Source organism: Paramisgurnus dabryanus, chromosome 5 (assembly GCF_030506205.2).
Source record: "Paramisgurnus dabryanus chromosome 5, PD_genome_1.1, whole genome shotgun sequence".
In the NCBI taxonomy this organism is placed as follows: Eukaryota; Metazoa; Chordata; class Actinopteri; order Cypriniformes; family Cobitidae; genus Paramisgurnus; species Paramisgurnus dabryanus.
Window position 1 is genome coordinate 21,497,731 of NC_133341.1, and position 21,126 is coordinate 21,518,856.

The window sequence follows — 21,126 nt, forward strand, 5'->3', positions numbered from 1 at the left end:
ACAGTACACACACATTCATGAGAAACCACACAGACTTAGTGCTCAATAGAAAAGTTATGAATATTTCATCATGTTGCAGTCTTCAAAGTGTGACTGCTGCCTACTTCTCTGATGCTCTGAACATCAGATAACACTCCCAGCATGCACAAGACACAGTAGAGATAGATCTATGCAAAGACAAAAAATCTAAGCAAAGCAGTGAGAAAAGAAAACCGGGTGACAGATACTGTGAGAAAGAAAGTGAGAGTGAGAAAGAGAGGCCCAGATGTCTACACAAACCACTTGCTGAGGTGTTTATAGGTGTTAAAGCTTTGTGTGAAAGATGAGTCTGCCACCAGCCGTTCCCCAGTCCAATGAATTAGGCATCAAGACCGCCTGCAACATTTCTCTCTCTTTGCCAAACTCTCTCTCTCTCTCTCTCGCTCGGCCTGCCCTGACCGTTATAGGGTGATTTGCCACATCATTACTAATTGATAATCACGTTGGAGAGAAGCCATCAGAGAAGTACAACAGCACATTGCGGCAGCTGCGCTGACATTTCCTGGCTGGAGTAATGACTAGGTGACATTAGCAGGAGACCTTGCGACGCAGACAGTGCAAGCGGGCAGCCAAGGGGAAAATTGTCGAGATGTTTGGCTCATCTATTTTTCCCTCTTTAAACCAGTGAGGAGGAAATGTTGCGATAGATCCTCTGTGGTACAGTACATTGGCTTGCTATTTATGCAAGTCAAGGAACAGAGAAGGGGTAAATGATAACAAATGGTAATTTATTAGAATACATCACAGATTATTAAAAATAATATTTAATATATTCATTTTAGTTGTTTATTTTATTGTAATTTTTGATCATTTTTTATAATAATATAAAAGGGAAATTATTATGGTAATCTTGGGATGTATGAATAACTTTCAATTCCCTCTCCAAGTGAAGTAAAAATCTCTGAAACTTTTTCATTCAGTTTAACTGTTCTCTACTTTAAGCTCGTGCTGACAGATCCAAAGCGATAGTCACTAAGTCTAGCCAACCCTCCGGTGTGTCTTCCATTAGCAGAGGATGGTCACCATCCATCACTCTAAGCTGGAAATAACCTTCAGTTAAAATGAACTATAACCCAACCTCAGTTCAGTGTCAGAGCAGCAATTCCTTTAAAGCTTTGATCTGACCTAGACGGGGTCCTTTTACCTTTAATGAGTGGAAACATTAAATGTTACATAACAGCAGTTACTAACAGTCAGTGGAAAGGCCTCACTGGAATGACCGTTTGCTTGGACCGTTTCCATTTGGCTGAGAGAAAATTTATTCGTAAGTGTTATTGACATAATGGGAACCATGAGACAATGGGAGAGCAAACTTCCCATCCCCAGAAATTAATAGCTTGCATCGAGGGCTCAAGCGATACAAAACCTACTGCTGCTTTTATTCTCCTGGTGCCCAAGCAGGAAAGGAAGCAATGGAAGTATGACAGACGCTTAGAAGCGGTTTTATTGTATTATGTGAGAGGGGCTTCATTAATCCATAGAGAAAGTGGGCCCCATGGCACCAACTATTTCTGTAAGCTGGGAATAACCTTACAATAAAAACTAAATTAAACACAGCATGAGGAAAAGAAGTCACTCATGTTGACCTCTCAGTGTGCACTTAAATATAAAGTCACACAAACAGGAATTGTTCTTTAAAAAAGAATAGCAGGTGCCATCATAGCATCATAGGGGAGTAGTTAATAACGTCACAACAAATGTAAAAAGGGTGAACAGAGATTATATCACTGCAATACTATCAATTAGTTTGAGACTGTAGTGCGATGGATGAGATCTGAGATTTAAAATTCGGAGAAATGTAAAACAACAAATACTGTGTCCTAACCAGACGCAATGCCGCAACATACGACAAAAGGTATCTTTAGGTTGGTCCTAATCTGAGTTGTGTTTCCCAAAAGCATTGTTAGCCAACTATGGTCAGAATATGCATTGAACTCTATTGTTAACAACAGAACTTGCAATTATAGTTGCTTTTTGGAAATGCACCCCTGGCTGTTGTAGTGATACGTGACGACATCCACCAGGGCTGTGCAATTTGGGAAAATATGTAATTATGATTTTTCAGACAAATACTGTGATTGCGGTTTAATTTGCATTTTAATTTCGTAGCAGATGCTTCTGCCTTTCTAGATGGTTAGATCTTACTGATACTGCTTATGGGTTTGGTCATTTAACTCTAGTCTTATCTGTTTTTGTATTTTTTATGAAAATAAGGAAACAAAAATAAAGAAATGAAGAATATAATCAACATTGCTTTATTTTATGAAATGTAAAATCGTCTTTAGCTAGAAATAAAAGTAATTAAATACTGTAAGTGGGTTCATTATAGCTGCAACTTTTAAGGGTAAAATATTAAAAATGGTGACTGAATTTTACTGGATAAATTTGTATGCATGTTTTTTGTGCCAAAAAAAATGAATTACTTAAATTCTCAATTATTTAAATATTAAGTAAAGTTTGTTTATTTTTTCATTCTTAATGCCATTCCACCATCTATGGCTATATATATTCATGGCGAGAACTGGATTAACCATACGTTAATCCAACTAGTGATCCTATATAATGATTGTTGGGGGAAGGGCAATTTGCATCTTCAGTTCACCTAACTTGCATATTTTTTTGCCTGACGTAAACTGGAGGTTAACTGGAACAAACCCACGCAGACACAGGGAAAACATGCAAACTCCAGATAAAAGGCCACCTGACTTATTCAGGGCTTAAACGTTTTTTTTATCCAATTTTATTCAAATGAACTTAGCAAACCAGTAAAATGGAAGTTTTAAATGCAAAGCCAGGCATGAGCATAATTGAGACCCGCATGTGTCGGTCAAGTTAAACCCCTCGTCCGACTTGGAAAAGCGCAGTTTTGGTTGACGAGTATGGTGCGTGTTCACTCAATTATTTAGACCATCACAAAAAGGGGAATCATGCTTTTGCTCTAGCCTCAGTACATATTTCTCACATCCCAGTCTTTTGCGATTTGCTTTTTGCAATTTTTTACTTCGCAATTCATTTTAGATTAATCGGTCAGCCCTAGCACCCACACAGAGATCTCATTCGATAGAGGTTCTGCGCATCATGGCCTGGTTCACAGACATCGCTTAGCATAAAGCCAGGACTAAAGAGCCTTTCACATTATAATTATATCTAGAAAAATATAGTTTAAAAAATCCTTTTAATCTATTTGAACCTTGTCTGTGAAACCGACGGCATGAATATTAATCATCAAACACAGATGAGGAGAGATTGATCCAAAACCAGACATTCAAAATATAAAAAAAATATATAACAATTCCTTAAGTTCCATGAAGAAAGCATCATCAGGTTTTTAATATATAAAGAAATTCTCTATTGGTTTTATATGGTTATTTGAGGTTATCTACTTTACAGGTACTTTACCTATTAATGCAAAACAACATTAAGAACAGTTTAACAAAAAAATAGAGTAAAACATTTTTATATATATATATATATATATATATATTAAATCTCTTTCTCAATAAATATTTGACAGCAACACAATAAAGCCTTTATAATTAAATACATCTTCTCTGAACAACTGGCTAAAGCAACTACTATGCTTGGCTTTAAATAGTCATGATGGTGGGATTAAGACTCTGTACCTTTCATCTCTCCCACATCTAAAGTCTTCCCCAGTTGTTCTAGCAGGTCTGCACGTGCTGCGTTCTTCTTGTGCTTCTTCCCATCATAGTGTTGCTGTGCCATTCCAGGGTTGTTGAACCAAGCGTTACACAGCTGACAGTAGCGATCCGAGTCTCGGTGCTGGCGGGTCGAGCTCACAGGTGAGGTTTCCAAGGAGGGTGTCTTCACAGGACTAGGTGACACTTCTGAGGGAACAAAACAGTAAGAGTTAAAATAGGGCAGATGTTTAATATACAGTATGTGTAGACGTCATTGCAACAAAAAAACTGGTGAGGTATGATGCAGAGTTTGGCAATACAGGATGGTATCATTTCTGTATATACTGCAAAGTCTTTGTCCAGGGATGGATCATGCTCTTTTAAAACCTGGGCCTTGGAGGCCATTGCCCCTGCTGCTCCAAGAGATGGATAGTGGTTTAAATGCAAAGTGCCCTAGTGGTAAGCTCAAGAGGTCAGAGGCACTCTTGAAATAATTCATATTCATATCAGGCTCTCTGTACATGTTGGTTGCAGATACAGCTTTTTTGACATCTTCTGTCAAGAAACAATAGTAAAATGCATAAACTATAAAAAAAATTTGATGTCAGCTAACTGAGTGCTTTTACTCCTTGGGTAGCCCTAAACACACAGCATATGCAATTTCTGTAAGTTAAAGAATGTGTTTTGTGAAAAGACTACTTCTGGTCTTGACAGGAACAACACCATTACTGGGATTTCATCCACTACTATATAGCTAACAAGCTGTCTCATAGCCTTTATTAGAAAGATGAAGCTTTGTATTGTTTCTGACAGTCTTCACACACATACATACACAAAGTCTTGATTTATTAAACTCGGCCACTTGTCCACTCTTGTGCACGAATGCCAACATTATCACAGAGCAAAAGGACCTTAAAAAGACCAGAGAATCATAATAAAGGGACGAATAAACAGTTGTTTTAAAGTGCAACTATGGTCCGTTTCACGATTTTACATTTCCTTTGGTGTGTAAGTGTGTATTAGTACATGTAACGATATGCAGAGGTACATCCAAAGTAAACGATGACGCAAGTTATCGTTTCCAAAGTAAATCTCTTTTCTTTGACTAAAGCAAACACACAGATTGTAGGCAATTTACTTCCTGGGATTGGTGATGTAGACAAGACCGACATTATCATAACTCCTCCCACTTGCACTTACAGCCTGTAAATTAACTCATGTCAGCATTGCATTGTGAGCGAATCTTTCAAACATGGTAAGGAGTGTCACATTTCCGGCTGACGTCAGAGGTATTCAGGGCAATCACAACGTACAGATTAGCTGGCCAATCAGGGACACAGCGCGTTTGAGGAAAGCAGTATATCTGGAGCTACAAAAATGTACAGTATGTAGGAAAAAAATAATGTGTTTTTTAACCATAAACCACACAAACATATTGTATTATGCCAAATACACAAAATAAATTTGTTTTTAGACGTGAAATAGGTGCACTTTAACAACTAAAGAGATTCCTCCATCCTACACTACTATAGACACGGTTTACAAAAGCACATCTCAGCATAAACATCACATCCTATTATGTGGCAAAGGGAAAATGGAGAGAATAGGCCACTTTGTGTCCGAGTCTGTCAGTGCTTATTGGTGTCACTGAGGGGTGGAAGTGATCAAAAGTGACCCAATATCTGGCCCACTGAGGTTGTGTTCACATTTACACTGACAGCTTCACTACAGCATGGGTATAGAGGGTGTAGGAAACAGTGGGAAGCCAAATGCCAATTAAAATTGTGGTGGAGCAACAACTACAAAAAAATCCACAAAACAAACTTTGTTCTTAAGCTCAATTCACATCTTTAAGCTTGACATATAATGCTGCTGTACTTTACACACAATGTTGTAAAGTAAATAATCAGGGATCAACAATAAGGATTTTTTGCTGGCTCAGTCAAACCAAGTAAGTTGAATTTGTGCTTGCAGTGTCAATATATTTTACAAGCTCCACCAAAATGTGGCCAAGTGTTCTTTATTAAAAAGGTTACAGAAATGTTTTATTTTTTAACCATTCTTGGATTCACAGAAATATTATATAACACAATAAATATATTATGCAAAAGCACACACTTGAGCTTGAATCCTTTATCTCTCTCCTTCAGTTACACTGTAATGTCCCACATGGAAGAAACCTATGAGGATATATGCCCATATATGATAATAAAAATGCTGCATATATGCGTATGTATGCCACATATTGGCAAAATAAGATATGTCCTATATATCTTATGGCAGGATCTGATCATTTTGTAGCTCATATCTCACTTTGGGAACTGTCATACAAGATGCCTAGCTCATATTTTCTATTATCAAGGCAATAACTAAGAACTAACTAAAAAATATGCTTATGTATGTGCGAACACATGAAATTGGTATCACAATTGGCATGTTATGGAATTTTACTATGGCAGTTAGTGGACTAATTCGCCTACTATATGCAAGTATGCGGTTTCAGACACTATTTGGTTTAATCATTTCTAAATATAATGTCATATATGTTATTAGAAGACATATTTCCATTTTATTTTGTGTTATATCAATGTAACTGTACCTGTCAAAATGAGTTGCAGCATCCGTGTTACTGTGCATTCACACCGGACGCGAAAACACGCAATTCGCACATACTGTAGTTGGATGCTTGAACATTTTGAGTTTACTCACTTCATTCCCGGGTAAAAGTTGTGCGTGAAATTCTAGTCATTCAAACATTCATGCGTAAATTCACATCATGGGAGGGCCTTATATAGCTCAAATTGAGTAAAGACCACCTCACTCACTTGCTTCCAAACAGGATCCTTTAAATTCCTGTAAAAGTATGAAGATGTCTTGTGTAGCGATGATGATTGTCCTCCATTGTTGTTTTATTTTTCTGCCTCTGCTCGCTTCTGTAATCACGTCACTACTAGATCAAACTTCTGATTGGTTAACGCGGCACAGAAATCCGCCAAAGTTCAGATTTTTTTACGTTCGCGCAGAATTCCACGCCACACCATCTGCACCACAGGATGCCTATTTGGGTCTTTGCATTGACTTAACATGTAAATCATTCCCGCTTGCCGCCTCTTCCGCGTCTGGTGTGAACGCACCATTAGGCTACTGTTCAATTAAATTTTTCAATTAAATTTTATTTATATAGCGCTTTTCACAATTGGTAATTGTTTCAAAGCAGCTTTACATTAAAAGAAGCAAGAGAAACACTGTGTCTGTATCTGGGAATAACAAACCTGCAAATGTTTACTAAGCATTAATGTTTACAAGCATTCCAATGAGCTGTGTAATAATTATGTATAAACTATTTTATATATATATATATATATATATATATATATATATATATATATATATATATATATATTTTAGATTTCATATAGCAACAGTGACTGTAAAAGCAGAAGCTCTGCAGCAGAAGCTGTTTGATTACGTGAAGAACCCGTATTGTGCCAAACTATGCTTTATTCCTTCATTCTGTTCCTCTCTTTCATTTCCGTTCAAAAAGCTGAAACAAAATGTAATTTGAGCAATTAACAACTACTTTGCAAAAATTAAATTTGATACCGTGAATTAAAATGCTATACAGTATTAGATGTAAATTTACAGAAGATAAATGTGCTGCCATAAGACAATATGACAGCAGAGCTGAATAGCATGAGTAAACTGCTCTATTTTAATAAAGCTTAATCTAGTTTACTTCACTGAGGGATGTTTATTCTTCTTTGTGTGCAGTATGGCAAGAAAAAAAGGTGTCTGTAGACAACAGAGGTTGTCTTGAAAATAAACAAATGTTAAAGGAGCAACATACAAATACAAATTACTTAAATGTGACAGGAAAATAAACCATGCAAGTCTTTTAAGCCCTGGCTTTACTTAGCTGACGTATCTGATGGACTGTAGCAGAGGAACAGTATGGATATTTGCAGAATCTGGCACTGAAAAATTGGACTATTGATTTATAAGCTCAGGGGTTTACAGACTGACAATCAATCACAAATAGTTATTTCTTTCCAGGAAACGAGCATAAAACCAAGAGAACCCCTAAACAATATAAGACAACTGTGTTTTATTTCGGTGCAGACACATTATTAAAATATCATGAAAATTTTACTTTTTCATGTTTAAGTGCTATATAATTGGGATCCCGGTGCTTCTATTAACCCCGAAAATGTGAAAAAGAATAACCCAGTTACTTGTTTGATAAACCATTCTCTGCAAGCATGTGAAAAAATAGGTCATTAAAATTTTGCTCCCCTTGTGATGTCAGAAGGGGATCTTATTATAATAATACCGCCTCTTAATCTGCACTGTCCAACCACGACACTGCCATTTAGTGCAGATATCAGCTCATTTACATTGAAAAGGACACAAACAAAAGCGGCACATTTTTGCTCACGCCTACAAAGTGCCAATTTTAACATGCTGTATAAAAAATGATCTATATGGTATTTTGAGCTACTGTAAAACTTCACATACGTACATCTTTCACATTTACATCTTTAAAAAGTCTTGTGAAATGTCCCCATTAAAAATACTCAAACTATGCACATGTCATGTGTATTTGGAGTATTTTGTCTGTATGACAATGAATCGTACAAAAACATATGATTGTCATAAAAACCCCCATCTCTTACCCCAAACGTGTGGTCGTACGAATTAATACAAATTAGCCACCTTGTAAAATATGTATTGCCATGAGATTGTGTTGGTACTGCTGTTTTTGTTTACATCTAAACAGATGCCTGGCCTCATACATATGCAAGATGAACTGCATTAGAAGTCTTTAACGAAACCTCACACAGTGATTCGCTACACTTCATTGTAAGTGGAAATTCAAGACACATTTAACATCTGAATAGCTGAAACATTGAGTCCCCACAAAAATGTTAAAGGATAAATTAATATATTCTCAGAAAGCGGCCCAATAACACAATCACTCACAGTCACAAGTCTCCCAATGCAGGCGGCACTGTCTTGCCCAATGTAATTACAGCAGCCTGACTTCTGCCCTAATAGTTCTTCTATATTGCCTAAATTAAGTTCTGTGCCATGGGTACGAGAAGCCTCTGACACTAAAGTCATTCATTACCAGTATCTCAATTTTACTTAATGTTTTTATGGTAACTGTGGGTGGCCATATAGTCATTTATTACTGTACTCCCCACTCAGATTTTGGGCATGAGACCAAATTTTACATCATTTAAGTGTATCATTAGCACCTTACTGTTGACTCCCCCATTGTGCCACTTGTACCCGGATCCAGAGAAGAGCAATGTCCATGTCTGCTTTCCAGAAAAATCCTTCCATTTATATTCTGGCCTTTGCCCGCTCATTGTTGCTGCCTATAAAAGCACTTTAAAATCACTTAGAAGGCTCCTAAGTACCTCTTGTTAAAGAAAGGCTACAGTATGATAGAAACAGAATTAGGTAGAGAGGAGAATTGCAGGGCTGAGAACAGTAAAACCAGCGTACAAGAAAAACTTTAAAATGCAGTGATTAAAATGAATGAATCCTGTTAAAAAAATCAGTTCATGGCCACCAGACTGTAGTTTTTTCTAAAAACACAGATTGACTGGCAATACTTTCCCGTCTTTTATAACAAATGGTACTCTCAGGATATCTGAAACATTAATGAGGTTCTGTGAAAGGAAATAAGGGAAATACTTTCAGGTAATTCTAGGTGACGGTTCAGGCTATAAGAGGAAATTCATCTTTTGGGAGATTTACGGCAGGCACAAAGATAGCTGGTGAATTTTGAAAACATAATGATGAAGAGATAAATCATTCAAGCATAAGAGTCTCACTAACAACATTCGGTATTTGGCCGAACTGTTGTCAGTACATTACTTTTGCATATTGTTCACATTAAATTTTTAAGTCCCCCGTGGTAATAATCAAGTTTATATTGTTGTTTATAAGTCTATGTGGTGTTTTTAATACGCCTTAAGACAAACCATGTGCACATTCATCATTCAACACCATTACAGAGTATTTTCTCAATAAAATTGTATAAAAAAGCAGTTTGAAATCGCCTGTTTCGTACGTTTCGATTGCACAGACTCGGTGCTGAAAATATTTCAGCACAGCTGCTTTAGCTCTACTTCTGTGCTGCAGTATAATTGCTCTAACCGGTTAACACCGGCACAAAAAAAATTGTGCTGCAAACGCGCGGTTCACGTATGCATTGTGAAACCAGACTTAGCAGTTACCTGACTGCCGAATGTAGCAGCTATTTAGATATATGTCTATGGTCCAACGTGGTGCAAGGGAATAATTTGCATACTCATATCTATGATCCGAGCTGTGCAATTAAATAGAGGAGGGGACTAATTCGCGTGACTTGTGAGGGGTATAACCGTCAGCGCTTTCTACGGCTGCATAATCTACAAAGGCTTTAATATTAACTTTAGAAAAAATAAAGATCTAAAAAAGTGCACGATTTGCACTGAAATGCCTGGTTTATAGAGTACTGAAGGAATTTCTATCTTTGGAAGGTTTGCAATGCAATCCTATAAACCTAGGCCTATGGGTTAAAGCTACAATTCAGTTAATTTATCAACTTAGGTTAGTGTTAACAAACGAAACTTATTATGGGGCGGTTTGCCAGACAGGGTTTAGGCTAATCCAGGACTCTGCCTTATTTTTTTTAGATCATTTAAGAAGGTTTTATAAACATACCTTACAAAAAACACTACAGGTGTGCATCTTGAAACAAAACAATGTCACCGATACATGTTAAAATTAGTCAGGACAAGGTCTTTTTAAATTAAAGCAGCTCAAACTTGCATTTTAGTCTGGGACTAGGATAAGCCCTGTCCGGGAAACCGCCCCATTGTGTTTTACTCATATTTATATCATGCAAGAACAGCTTTAACTTGGCGAAAATGGCCCAAACCACATGTGTGTGTTCCACATGCAGTCTTATCCTATTGCAATGGAGGTATAAGACTCGAAAGATTCAAAGTCTCTGGATCAACCAAAAAAGGATCAAAGGCATTTCCTCCTTAAATCCTTGCGGTTATCCGCTTTCGTCTTATCTGAAATTTCAGTATGATTTTCTTACTGCTGAACCTCCTCCTGTATCCTCCTATTAATAAGCAGCACATTGTGCAGCAGACATTTACTGGAAAATAGTTCACAAGAAAAAATTACATTCACTGAATACAAAAGTTCTGACAAGAAACAATGTTTTATTATTACCATAAATTAAAAAGTTCTGCTTTCATACCAAGTGAAATGTGGCTTGAAATCTCTCAGATAACTTCCCTAGTTTCCGCAAGAAACTTCATCTGGTTCACATCAACATGAAGTCGAATTTACCAGCAGTAACCAGAGGCATTTACTGTAGTAACAGGAAGCAATTACACAGGAGACTGGACCTGATTGCAAACCGCACTGCTGAGTAATTTGATAAGATGGAAGTTGCAGCCTCAAATGCCATGTACAAATGAACGAATGTGCATGTAGGTCAATACATGCAGTCTTCCAGTGGTTTTCCATTTGTCTTACTGAATATAAAACAGGCGGGCAGGAGAGAGGATGTTTTGTGGTATTGGATGATGTCAGGCCAAAACAACAGTGTTCCCAAGAGACAAGCTGGGCGGTCGTGTCACTTTGTGTGCTGGGCAGAAATAAATAAGCGTGGCCTGTGTACTGCCTGTTTTTGATCTAGCTTGGCCAATAATACCCAAAACAGTAAATTACACTTTTAGTGTAGTTCAAATTATCATAGTGTTTGCAACAGAAAGGTCATTGGTTCAAATCCCAGGGAACACATACGGTTTACCTCAAATGCACTGTAAGTTGCTTGGATGAAAGTGTCTGCTTAATGGATAATTGTAAATGAAATACAGATGTACCAATCATTATGGTTTTGCCACTCGACTACAGTAGTAAAACTATATTGAGTTTATTACAATATTAGTGTTGACACCAAAATTCGGCACAAAAACATGTTTGTTTAAATAGCACATATTGAATCTTTAATGCTTACAAAGCAACTGACTGGGAGTTAGATGTATATCAAATGTATATTCCTGTAACTCAACTGGTAAAGCACTGTGCTAGCAACACAAAGGTCATAGGTTGAATTCCCCTGTAACACACATACTGATAAGAAAAAATATATAGCTTGAATGCACTGTAAGTTGCTTTGTATAAAAGCATCTTCCAGATGCATAAAAATGTACAAAATTGTAAGCATCCCTGACAAACACGCTATACGTCACCTACTACATGACTTAACATTGGTACGCCATCACTTTTAACACATTTTGCAGGAACACATCAACTTGTTTACAGTTTGTCCACAGATTGCCAGGGCACTGACAAGCTCGCAGGGTTTAAAGAGAACTCCTCTATGCTCAGTTAAGCTGGGTCTGAGCTCAGTCTGTCTCAGTATGCCACATGTCAAAGGGATTGATGGTCCCCCTCCATCCCCTTGGAGTGGGACACAAGCATCGCCTGTCTCTAGCCATCAGATGCAGATGGCATAGCTAATGATGGCATCAGTCAGTGACAGGAAACACAGGAGAAACAAGCAGAGAAATAGACAGAGCTGAAAAAAGAATACAGTGGCAATTCATTCAACCTAGCACTCTAAAGTTGTCCGTAAATGCAAAATGATGAGTATTATAAAACTCAACCCTTGGATTTTATATGAACACGGCAACCAAAAGACCATTACGGTAATAATATGCCTCATAAAGTTAATTACCAGTCTGTCAGCATTGTTTTACCGGTCCAATGGAAAATTATCCACAATACACTAGTTTCTTTCCCTCAAACTGCCATGCATGCCCATCACATCTCATCAGATTGACACTGATGGTGGGCAATCTGTGTTTCCATCTCAAGCGTTAGAATTGTGTAATTGATCCTAAACAACCCCATATCCTGAACTATCCCAAATGTGGTGCAGCAACCCAGAGAAGCTGGGAAATTTGCAGGCACAGCCAGTAGGAAAACTAGTGACTAATGTCTGTTGAAACTAACAAAACCAGTGGTTTCTCTCCCTGACTAAAATTAAAATATACACTTTTATTTCATTTGTTTATCATATACAAGCAGATGATTTCCTATGATACACAATAAGCCTGCATCCCCAAGTGTTTCCGTTCCAACCCAGTCTCACCCCATGGCGTCAATATTTGACGACACTTGACCATGCGTCAATATGTTGACGCGGAGGGTATACCTTTCGCGTCATTTTTTGACGAACTGGGGACTTCAATACTATTACGTCCGTTGCATTCTCTTTCCTATTTTCTTACCATTTTCGCGTCGGTTTAGGGTTAGATTTGCATAATGACATCCCTACCCAAACCTAACTCTAACCCCAACGCCAGGTGACAACTGTTTAATTTCGCGTACCTAACTCTAACCCCAACGTCAGGTGACAACTGTTTAATTTTGCGTACACTGTTTAATTTTGTGTAATCTAACCCTAAACCGACGCGAAAATGGTAAGAAAATAGGAAAGAGAATGCAACGGACGTAATAGTATTGAAGTCCACAGTTCGTCAAAAAATGACGCGAAAGGTATACCCTCCGCGTCAACATATTGACGCATGGTCAAGTGTCGTCAAATATTGACGCCATGGAGTGAGACTGTGTTATCCGTTCATGCTGGAGACAACGTTACGCTATTATTGTGGTCAAAAAACAAACATGCACTGCATGACACAGACATAATGCTAGATTGAGCACAGACATACAAACACAAATATAAAAGCAGCGTGTGATGACAGTCACATTTCCAGTTGGCTGCTTCTGCAAAGCTCCTAAAAAAACATCAGACCGATAACAGACACACACACACACTCTTTCACTCTCTTTCCCTTCAGGCTTATTTTAGGTCAATTACCCCTGTAGGAAAGCAAGTGGTGAGCGTGAAGCGCAAGAATGAGAATGTCGGGCTCTTTTAAACGTCCGTTCGGGATCTTCCAGCCAGACATCGCTGGAAGGACATACTGTACACAGCCCTCTCTGACAGAGCTCCAGTAATACATACGCTGCACTAATCCATTTGGGTTTTATGTGTGCTTGACAGACGTACCTTTGGCTGTTATGACAGGCTGTTCCCCCAGCAGAAGTTTGAGCCTTTTGGCATGTATCTTGCCTTGGTAATGAGACTGCGCTACCACAGCTGAAGTGAAGGACATGTTACACAGTGTACAGCATTTGTTCTTATCCACGTCTCCATCGTCGTTACCCTGCAACACACCAGACACATTTGTCGCGGTCAAAAGGTCCATCAGAGCAAGTGCATGCATGAGCTATAAAATCAAGGGCATTAAGTGTTTAGCACAACATTATACTTGGTACAATCCAAATATTGCTGCAAACTACAGTAGCAGGTTTTCCATTTCTAGGTCAAACCTTCCAGCAATGCATCAGGTTAAATGTGCACTAAATGTAACCATAAGCGCACAAAGTGAAGAATAAGAGACAGTGCAAATGTCTATAAGAATTGCCTTATGGTTCCTGGTGGGATGCACACAGGGGTGATTTAACCGTAATAGGGCCAGTTCGATCGAGCCATCACAGATGGAAAGTGAGGTCCCATCAGCTTCCATCCGTATGGCCTGTAGTAAGTTCTATTTTATATTTTACATCAAAGACCAGCTGTGGTAACTGTGGAGCCATTTCACATGACTGCTTTCATTTTCCCAGCAGCATATGCCCGCTTGGGATGGGACTCTAATAAAATCACTTCACACACTGAATGATGGCTTCTATTATACCCCTCCAGCATCTCTGGAGCCAAGAGGCTTTCGAATACATTTGAATTTGTATCTTTGATGATTATGACACACATTAAAAGCATGCATGTGTAACATGTGTAAAAACAGTTGATGTTTGTCTAAATAATGTTGCAGAAATCATCTATTCACAATTTTGTAACACCTACTGCAGATATTTTTTTAAAACCATGTCACGTTGCTTAAAATTCATATTTAAATGCCAAAGCTGCTCTTTTAAAATTTAAAATGCTTCTTATCTTGATCCCTGACTGTAACATTGCAAGTAGGTTTATTAAAAAGGAATTATGTACAGTACTTCAGAATTGGAACCAGAGCCCCTGGCTTTGCATGCTAAACAAAAACTGTTCCACTACACTACAACATCTTACATTTATACTGTAGCTATGAGAAAAGACATATTTTAAAATCGTTAAACAACTATGAAATTATTTAACAAATACTTGATTGTAGACTTTCACTGGTGCATAGGGTGACCAAATTAATACCAAGGCATAATCAATGCGTGCTCAAAAAAAAAAAATTGGCCGCTCTATATCCTCAAGCCCCAGCCAGCCAAACGAACATTACTTGACAGTTCAGACTCGCTCGCCACTCGCACGCTACTGTTGCCCCTCAGTTGAACTGCTGACTAGGTTATTGTCAACTTTTTTGTTGTTGTCATGTCATATTTAAAGTGAATAAATTATAATGAAATAAATAAAATTAAATAGCTAAAGTAAATCTTAAGTGGAAGTGCATCTGTCAATTTATTGAATGTTCAAAATATTATGAATCTTTATTTAGAAAAAAATATGCATTAGTTGGCCTATTCATGAGCTATACATCAGCAATTACACATGTTTAGGGCAATAGGGCATTATTAATATACCATGTAAATGGGTAAACCATTATCAGTGAGTCTGCCCGTGGGGTGGGAGCACCCCTTGTCCCCCCTTGGGGTTATTAGAAGGTGGTCACCCTACTGGTGCACACCCTAAAATGATAAAGGGGTTATTAAAGTCCTGCGTAGGTCCTATGCCTTAGGTTTGACGCAAAAGGGTACACATCAGTTTTCATTCTTACTTTTTACGTCCGATAGTAGGCAGCATCCACATGTCTAGCTCATAAAAACTGAGCAACTGCTGACTTCTAGCAGACCAATCACATAGTTTGCAGTCTGTATATAATAGAAGCACTGTCACATTTTTTCAGAGCACACAACCTACCCTAAGCATATGGCGTAGATCCTACGGGGTACCACAAATTAGACTTATAGGGGCAGTTTCCCGGACAGGGTTTTAGACAAATCTAGGACTCGGCCTTAGTTATATAAGAACATTTAAATAGTTTTTACAAACAAATCTTACAAAAAACAATACTGGTGTGCATCTTGAGATAAAACAATGGCATTGATATATGGTAAGATATGTCAGTGCAAGATGTTTTTAAATTAAGGCAGCTCAAACATGCATTGTAGTCTGGGACTATAGTATAAGGCCTGTCCAGGAAACCACTCCATAATGCCCCGTTTCAAGTTTCTCAAGAGTACGAATACGATGTCAAGCATGACATCTTGGCATTTGTTTCCCCTACCATTTCTGATCTTTTGCCTAAAATATTGTTACGCTTTCACAGTGTTTCTAAGTTTCCTACAAGCATAGCTGTAAACTGTAATTATAAAGACTTTACATTGATTGTGATCAAAAACAATGGTTGCCCTACAGCTCACTTTCCAGATCTATGAATAAAACAAGGCACTTATGTTATTTGCATACATTTTCCACAAATATTTTGGTCTCGCCACGATGGGAAGGTGCAAACTGATATGACACATGTGGAGTGAAAATGGACTAAGGCTGTGCTTAAAGGCATTCTTACATAAACATATCCACTGTAGTATGCAGACAACATACAGTACATGGGTCGAGATGAACCAGCTATTACTAACAATGTGCTTGATATTATAGAAGCACAGCTGAATATGGAAGCAGATGTTGATACAGCAATAATTGTCGACTCCACGTGATCCTTATGGTCTGCAGAAATGCAAGATCCTCCCTGTTTGTAAGAGGCACAGAAGCCTGCATGGCACACACACACATAATAAAGAAACATTTCTCTCTGACCTTACTCTGTGCTCCAGTTTGTGCACTATACTTACAGTTATATCCATTACCTCCTGACTTTCTTTGAAAAGTAGTGTCAACCACACAACTCTGAATGTACAGAATGTACAGAGCAGTCAAAATGTTTTAATCTTTGTCTTGCCCTGGCTTTTACTATAACAAGCTACAGCAAAATGAAATCACTGCCAAACAGTATTAATCTCTATTGAAAGCAAATCTGTAAGATTAAGCACAGTGATATTGACTGCCAATGAGGGGACAGATAGCCATCAGTTTTTAAAATGGTGAAAGTAGGACTTGATACATAGGAAGCAATATGCCAGATACAAATCTCAAAGTTAAAGGTGCAGTGTGTAGATTTTAGCAGCATCTAGCAGTGGGGTCGTGACTGTTTGTCAGTTTAGGGTTACTATAAAAAGTCCATGTGAAGGGGCCCACTGTGTAAGTAGTAAGGTCACATTTTAAGGTAATAAAAACATAACAGATCGTTATCTAAGCTTTTGTCAATAGGGTCTCCTAAAATTTAAACACTACACCTTTAAAAAACACCTTAAAAAAAAGTTTATTAAGATTACATTAAAAAAATTTCTTCTTGAAATAGTTACTAGTCATTAGTTACTTAACTTATCTCTATAATCTCTTATCCAGAATTGTTTTTCCTAAAACAGAATGTGTTTTTAAAGAGCACCTATTTCATTGCGAAAAAAACTATGTTATTTTGTGTATTTGATATAATACAATGTGTTTGTGTGGTTTATGTTTAAAAAACACATACCGTACATTTTTGTACCTCCCGATTTCACTTTTTGAAAAGCTCTGTGTCCCTGACTGGCCGCCTATACATTGTGATCGGTCTAAATATCTCTGACGTCAGCCTGAAATATGATGCTCCTTACGATGTTTAAAAGATTTGCGCACAATGCAATGCTAACAGGAGTTAACTTACAGGCTGAAAGTCAGAAGCGGGAGGAATTATGATAATGTCGGTCTTTACTACATCATAAATCCCAGAAAGTAAACTGTTGTCTACAATTGGTGTGTTTGTTTCAGTCCAAGAAAAGAGATTTATGTTGGAGATGATAACTCACGTCATCGTTTACTGTGGGGTTTGTACCTTTTGCATATCGTTAACATGTACTAATACACACTTCCACACAAAGGAAGATGTAAAATCGTGAATCAACCATTGGTGCTCTTTAATGTCAGAACATACAATCTGCTCCTTTTGTACTGTATAATGAATGCTAGAAAATGACCACAGTTATATCTAGTTTTGCTCCTTATAAAAAGCTACTGTAAGGCTTCAAAAGAATGTGGTACATATCTGGGTGAGTAAAAGATGACAGAATTATTTATCGTAGGTGAACTATACAAAAATGCTCTACGCTACATAATACACTATTATGAAGCAAACTGGTTGGTTCTTACAAGAAACTGAACATTATTTACAACATGGTTACCAATAATCTACAGTCTCAGCTAGGGTTGTGCCGACAGACAATAGGCAGACATATGGCCGATAGCAGGCCTTTATTACAATAGTTGGCATGTTTGCCCATCATTATGTGCTTTTCCTCACATGAAAGGGCTTGTGGGCTTCACTTTGCGTAAGGGAGCTTGTAATGCACGCGGCATGGACTGCTTCTCGTACCTGAGCTTGTAATATGCGCAACTCTGACATTTTCTTGTTAGACACGCAGGGGTTTAAAACCAGTGAGTGTGTTGTTTCCGCTCCCTGGCACACAGCAAATTTTTAGGAGCGACTGGGCATCAATGACAGACTCAGATAAATGGAATTAGGTTTTAGAAAATTGCAGACGTGACAGTGTTGCCAGCTGCACGTAGAGGGAATCAGGTTTTTTGTCAACCAATCCAGTTGCTTGTCAACAATGAGAAAAAAATGTACAAATAAAAAACGAGTATTCTCCCGTGTCCCCGATACTATTGTTTATTGGCATTCTCACAGGCTGACGATAGGACATTCTCACTGTTGGGCATACAGTATCATACAAAACTAGTTTCTTACCGTCTCTGAAACTTATTCCAGTCACATCCCTGTGCCTTATTCACTTAGAATGACAGAGCTTTAGAAACTCTGGAAAAAGATGAGCACTTGTATCCCATTACATAGCCATTTTGGAACATGCTTGGCAAAGATGTAATAACAACAACATCACTTTTGGCCGAGGCTGTGGATTACCAGTAACAATCTTGTAAATAATGTTCTGTTTCTTGCACAGGTCAAACGTTTCGCCTTATAAAACCTCAATATATTGCAAGGAGCCACTGGGATTTGTGTGTTGCCTCAGTCTTAAAATGATTGTCTTAAAACAACACACTTTGGGCAAGATTTACTAACAGCTTGCACCAGAGCAAACCATCATTTTGTCATTAAATAACGGGATTAACTAAATAATTAGCGCTGAAAAGGTGTGGTCTAGTTATTTTTGCGCCTGACTTTATTTTCTTTATTATTTTCTTTATTTTTATGACTTCATTCATATATAAAGCGCTTTGAGTGCTGCAGAAAAGTGCTATATTAATGTAACAAATTAATTATAATAATTACATAAATTCCTTTTTTTGCTAAATCAATTTGTGTGTACTTCATTCATGCAGCAAAATGATCTTTATTTATCCTCTAGCAGTAAATTCCCTTTTTATTAAAATAAAACAGGGGCATTGTCACTGCGCTTTGCTATCATAATAACATCAGTGCAACATCAATAGCTGAGAATCATCAGGATATAAAGGAAAACATAAAGGAACTCCATTAAGTCTCATAAGCAATAAAAGAGCGACCTCTGAGCAGTAACATTTTTCTTTGGGATTGTGTTATTTTCCAAAGCTAATCTAAAGTGGGAAATCACTGTTACAGTAACTGTCATAGTAAGCAGAAACAGAAGTGTTAGAAGTCTGGCAGGTTTATCAGGCCTGTGATGGAATAATCAGGATGTTGATAACCATCTGATTGGAACAGCAAAACAGGCCTGAGAGATAGAGATGCTCAATCTGTAACTGCTGCACGAATATCAAGAAGAGTAAAAAAAGAGAGGTGATGACACAATGAGTCGCAGAGAGAAAGATACAAAGAGGGTGTTCTTTTAAAAAATAAAGACCACAAAGTTATCAATTTCAACACTTTTAGTTTTAGCAATGGTTTTACTTGAAGGGATAGTTCACCCCAAAATGAAAACTTTGTCATCTTTCACTGTCATGTTGTTACAAACCCGCTTAAACTTCTTTGTTCTGACGAACACAAAGGAAGATATTTTGAGAAATGTTTGTAACCAAACCGTTTGTGGACCCCATTTACTTCAATAGTATTATTTGTTCCTATTATGGAAGTAAATGTGGTCCACGAACGGTTTGGTACCAATACAGTATGCCACCCCACACAGGTATTTGACTGGATTTATAAACGATGCAAAAGGAAAACGTAAACCGAAATGTAAAAAAACAAAGGTAATTGTAAATACAAAGCTTGCACTGATGTAAGCATGCACTCTCATGCCGTGTGTGAATTTCACACACAGTCACTGATCTGTCATTAACCGAGCGAAACAAAGACCAGAAAAAAGATCACGTTCCAGCTCACTTTCTTTTCGCTACCTTCACCTTGGTTTCCGTAAGTGCTTCGCCTTCCTCCCCCCTGGAAACACGAGTCCCGGCAGGGGTTGATTTAATCACCGCTAATTAAACAGGAGTAAGTATCCAATGGGCTATTCGATCAGTGCAAAAGTTGTCCCAGGTTGCTAATTGTATCTTCCACTATGGCATCGAGTTACAGTAGTGGAGACTTGGGGAGAGATTTTTCAAGTGTCCTTAGGGGACCGTGTAGCTATTAGTAGCTGTTGCAGACAGCTGATTTGTGTTAAACAGATGGATGTGACCAGTGATCTCCTGTATGATCTGCTAATGTTTTATTAGTTGTTGAGAGAGCTCCCTTGGCTCCTTGCTGGCTCCTGATGCAGGTGGATTTTGCATCTCAACACTGGTCAAGAGCCAGTTTCCACATCTTTTGCTCTGAGACAAATACTTGACAGAAAATGAATGACAGTGGGTGGTCGTCCTGTTGACTGATGGGTGCTGTTGGAGTAGTTGACAGTGTAATAAAATTAATGAATGCAATAACCAGGTCGCTTAAGTGTAGGAGTTGCTTTGGAGTCATCTACTCAAAATGTTAATTTAATGTCATTAATTATAAAATATAACACAAAAAAAATGAATGCAATTAATCAAGTCCCCTGAACCGTATGCAAGTGATTTTTCTACCACTGAAACAATTCATTCGTAAGTGCCACTATATTTTTTTGTTTTGCTGGTCTGGTGTCAGTATAACCACAGGAGCTATTAAAGACAAACTAAAGAATGAAAAAATAAGAATGTAACAATATTGTATTGAAATCCTTCTATAATTCTATGCTTATTTCACCAAATAAAACAAAGACACAAAAAACTATGCATTTTGTATTTTGTTTGTTTGGATGCACACAAAATACTAACAATATATGTGATAGCAGCAGCACACACATC

At 37.8% G+C, this 21,126-nt stretch overlaps 1 protein-coding gene across 1 annotated transcript in view; it reads right to left on the bottom strand.

Annotated features, from left to right (window-relative positions):
* The window catches only part of zmat4a (zinc finger, matrin-type 4a), a 93,658-nt gene that overhangs the window by 32,631 nt on the left and 39,901 nt on the right, over positions 1-21,126 (bottom strand). Inside the window, exons 4-5 of the mRNA XM_065250292.1 lie at positions 13,777-13,933; positions 3,663-3,887 (exon numbers count right to left, since the gene is read on the bottom strand). Coding sequence (XP_065106364.1) covers positions 3,663-3,887; positions 13,777-13,933 — 382 coding nt within the window. The remainder of the gene's footprint in view (positions 1-3,662; positions 3,888-13,776; positions 13,934-21,126) is intronic.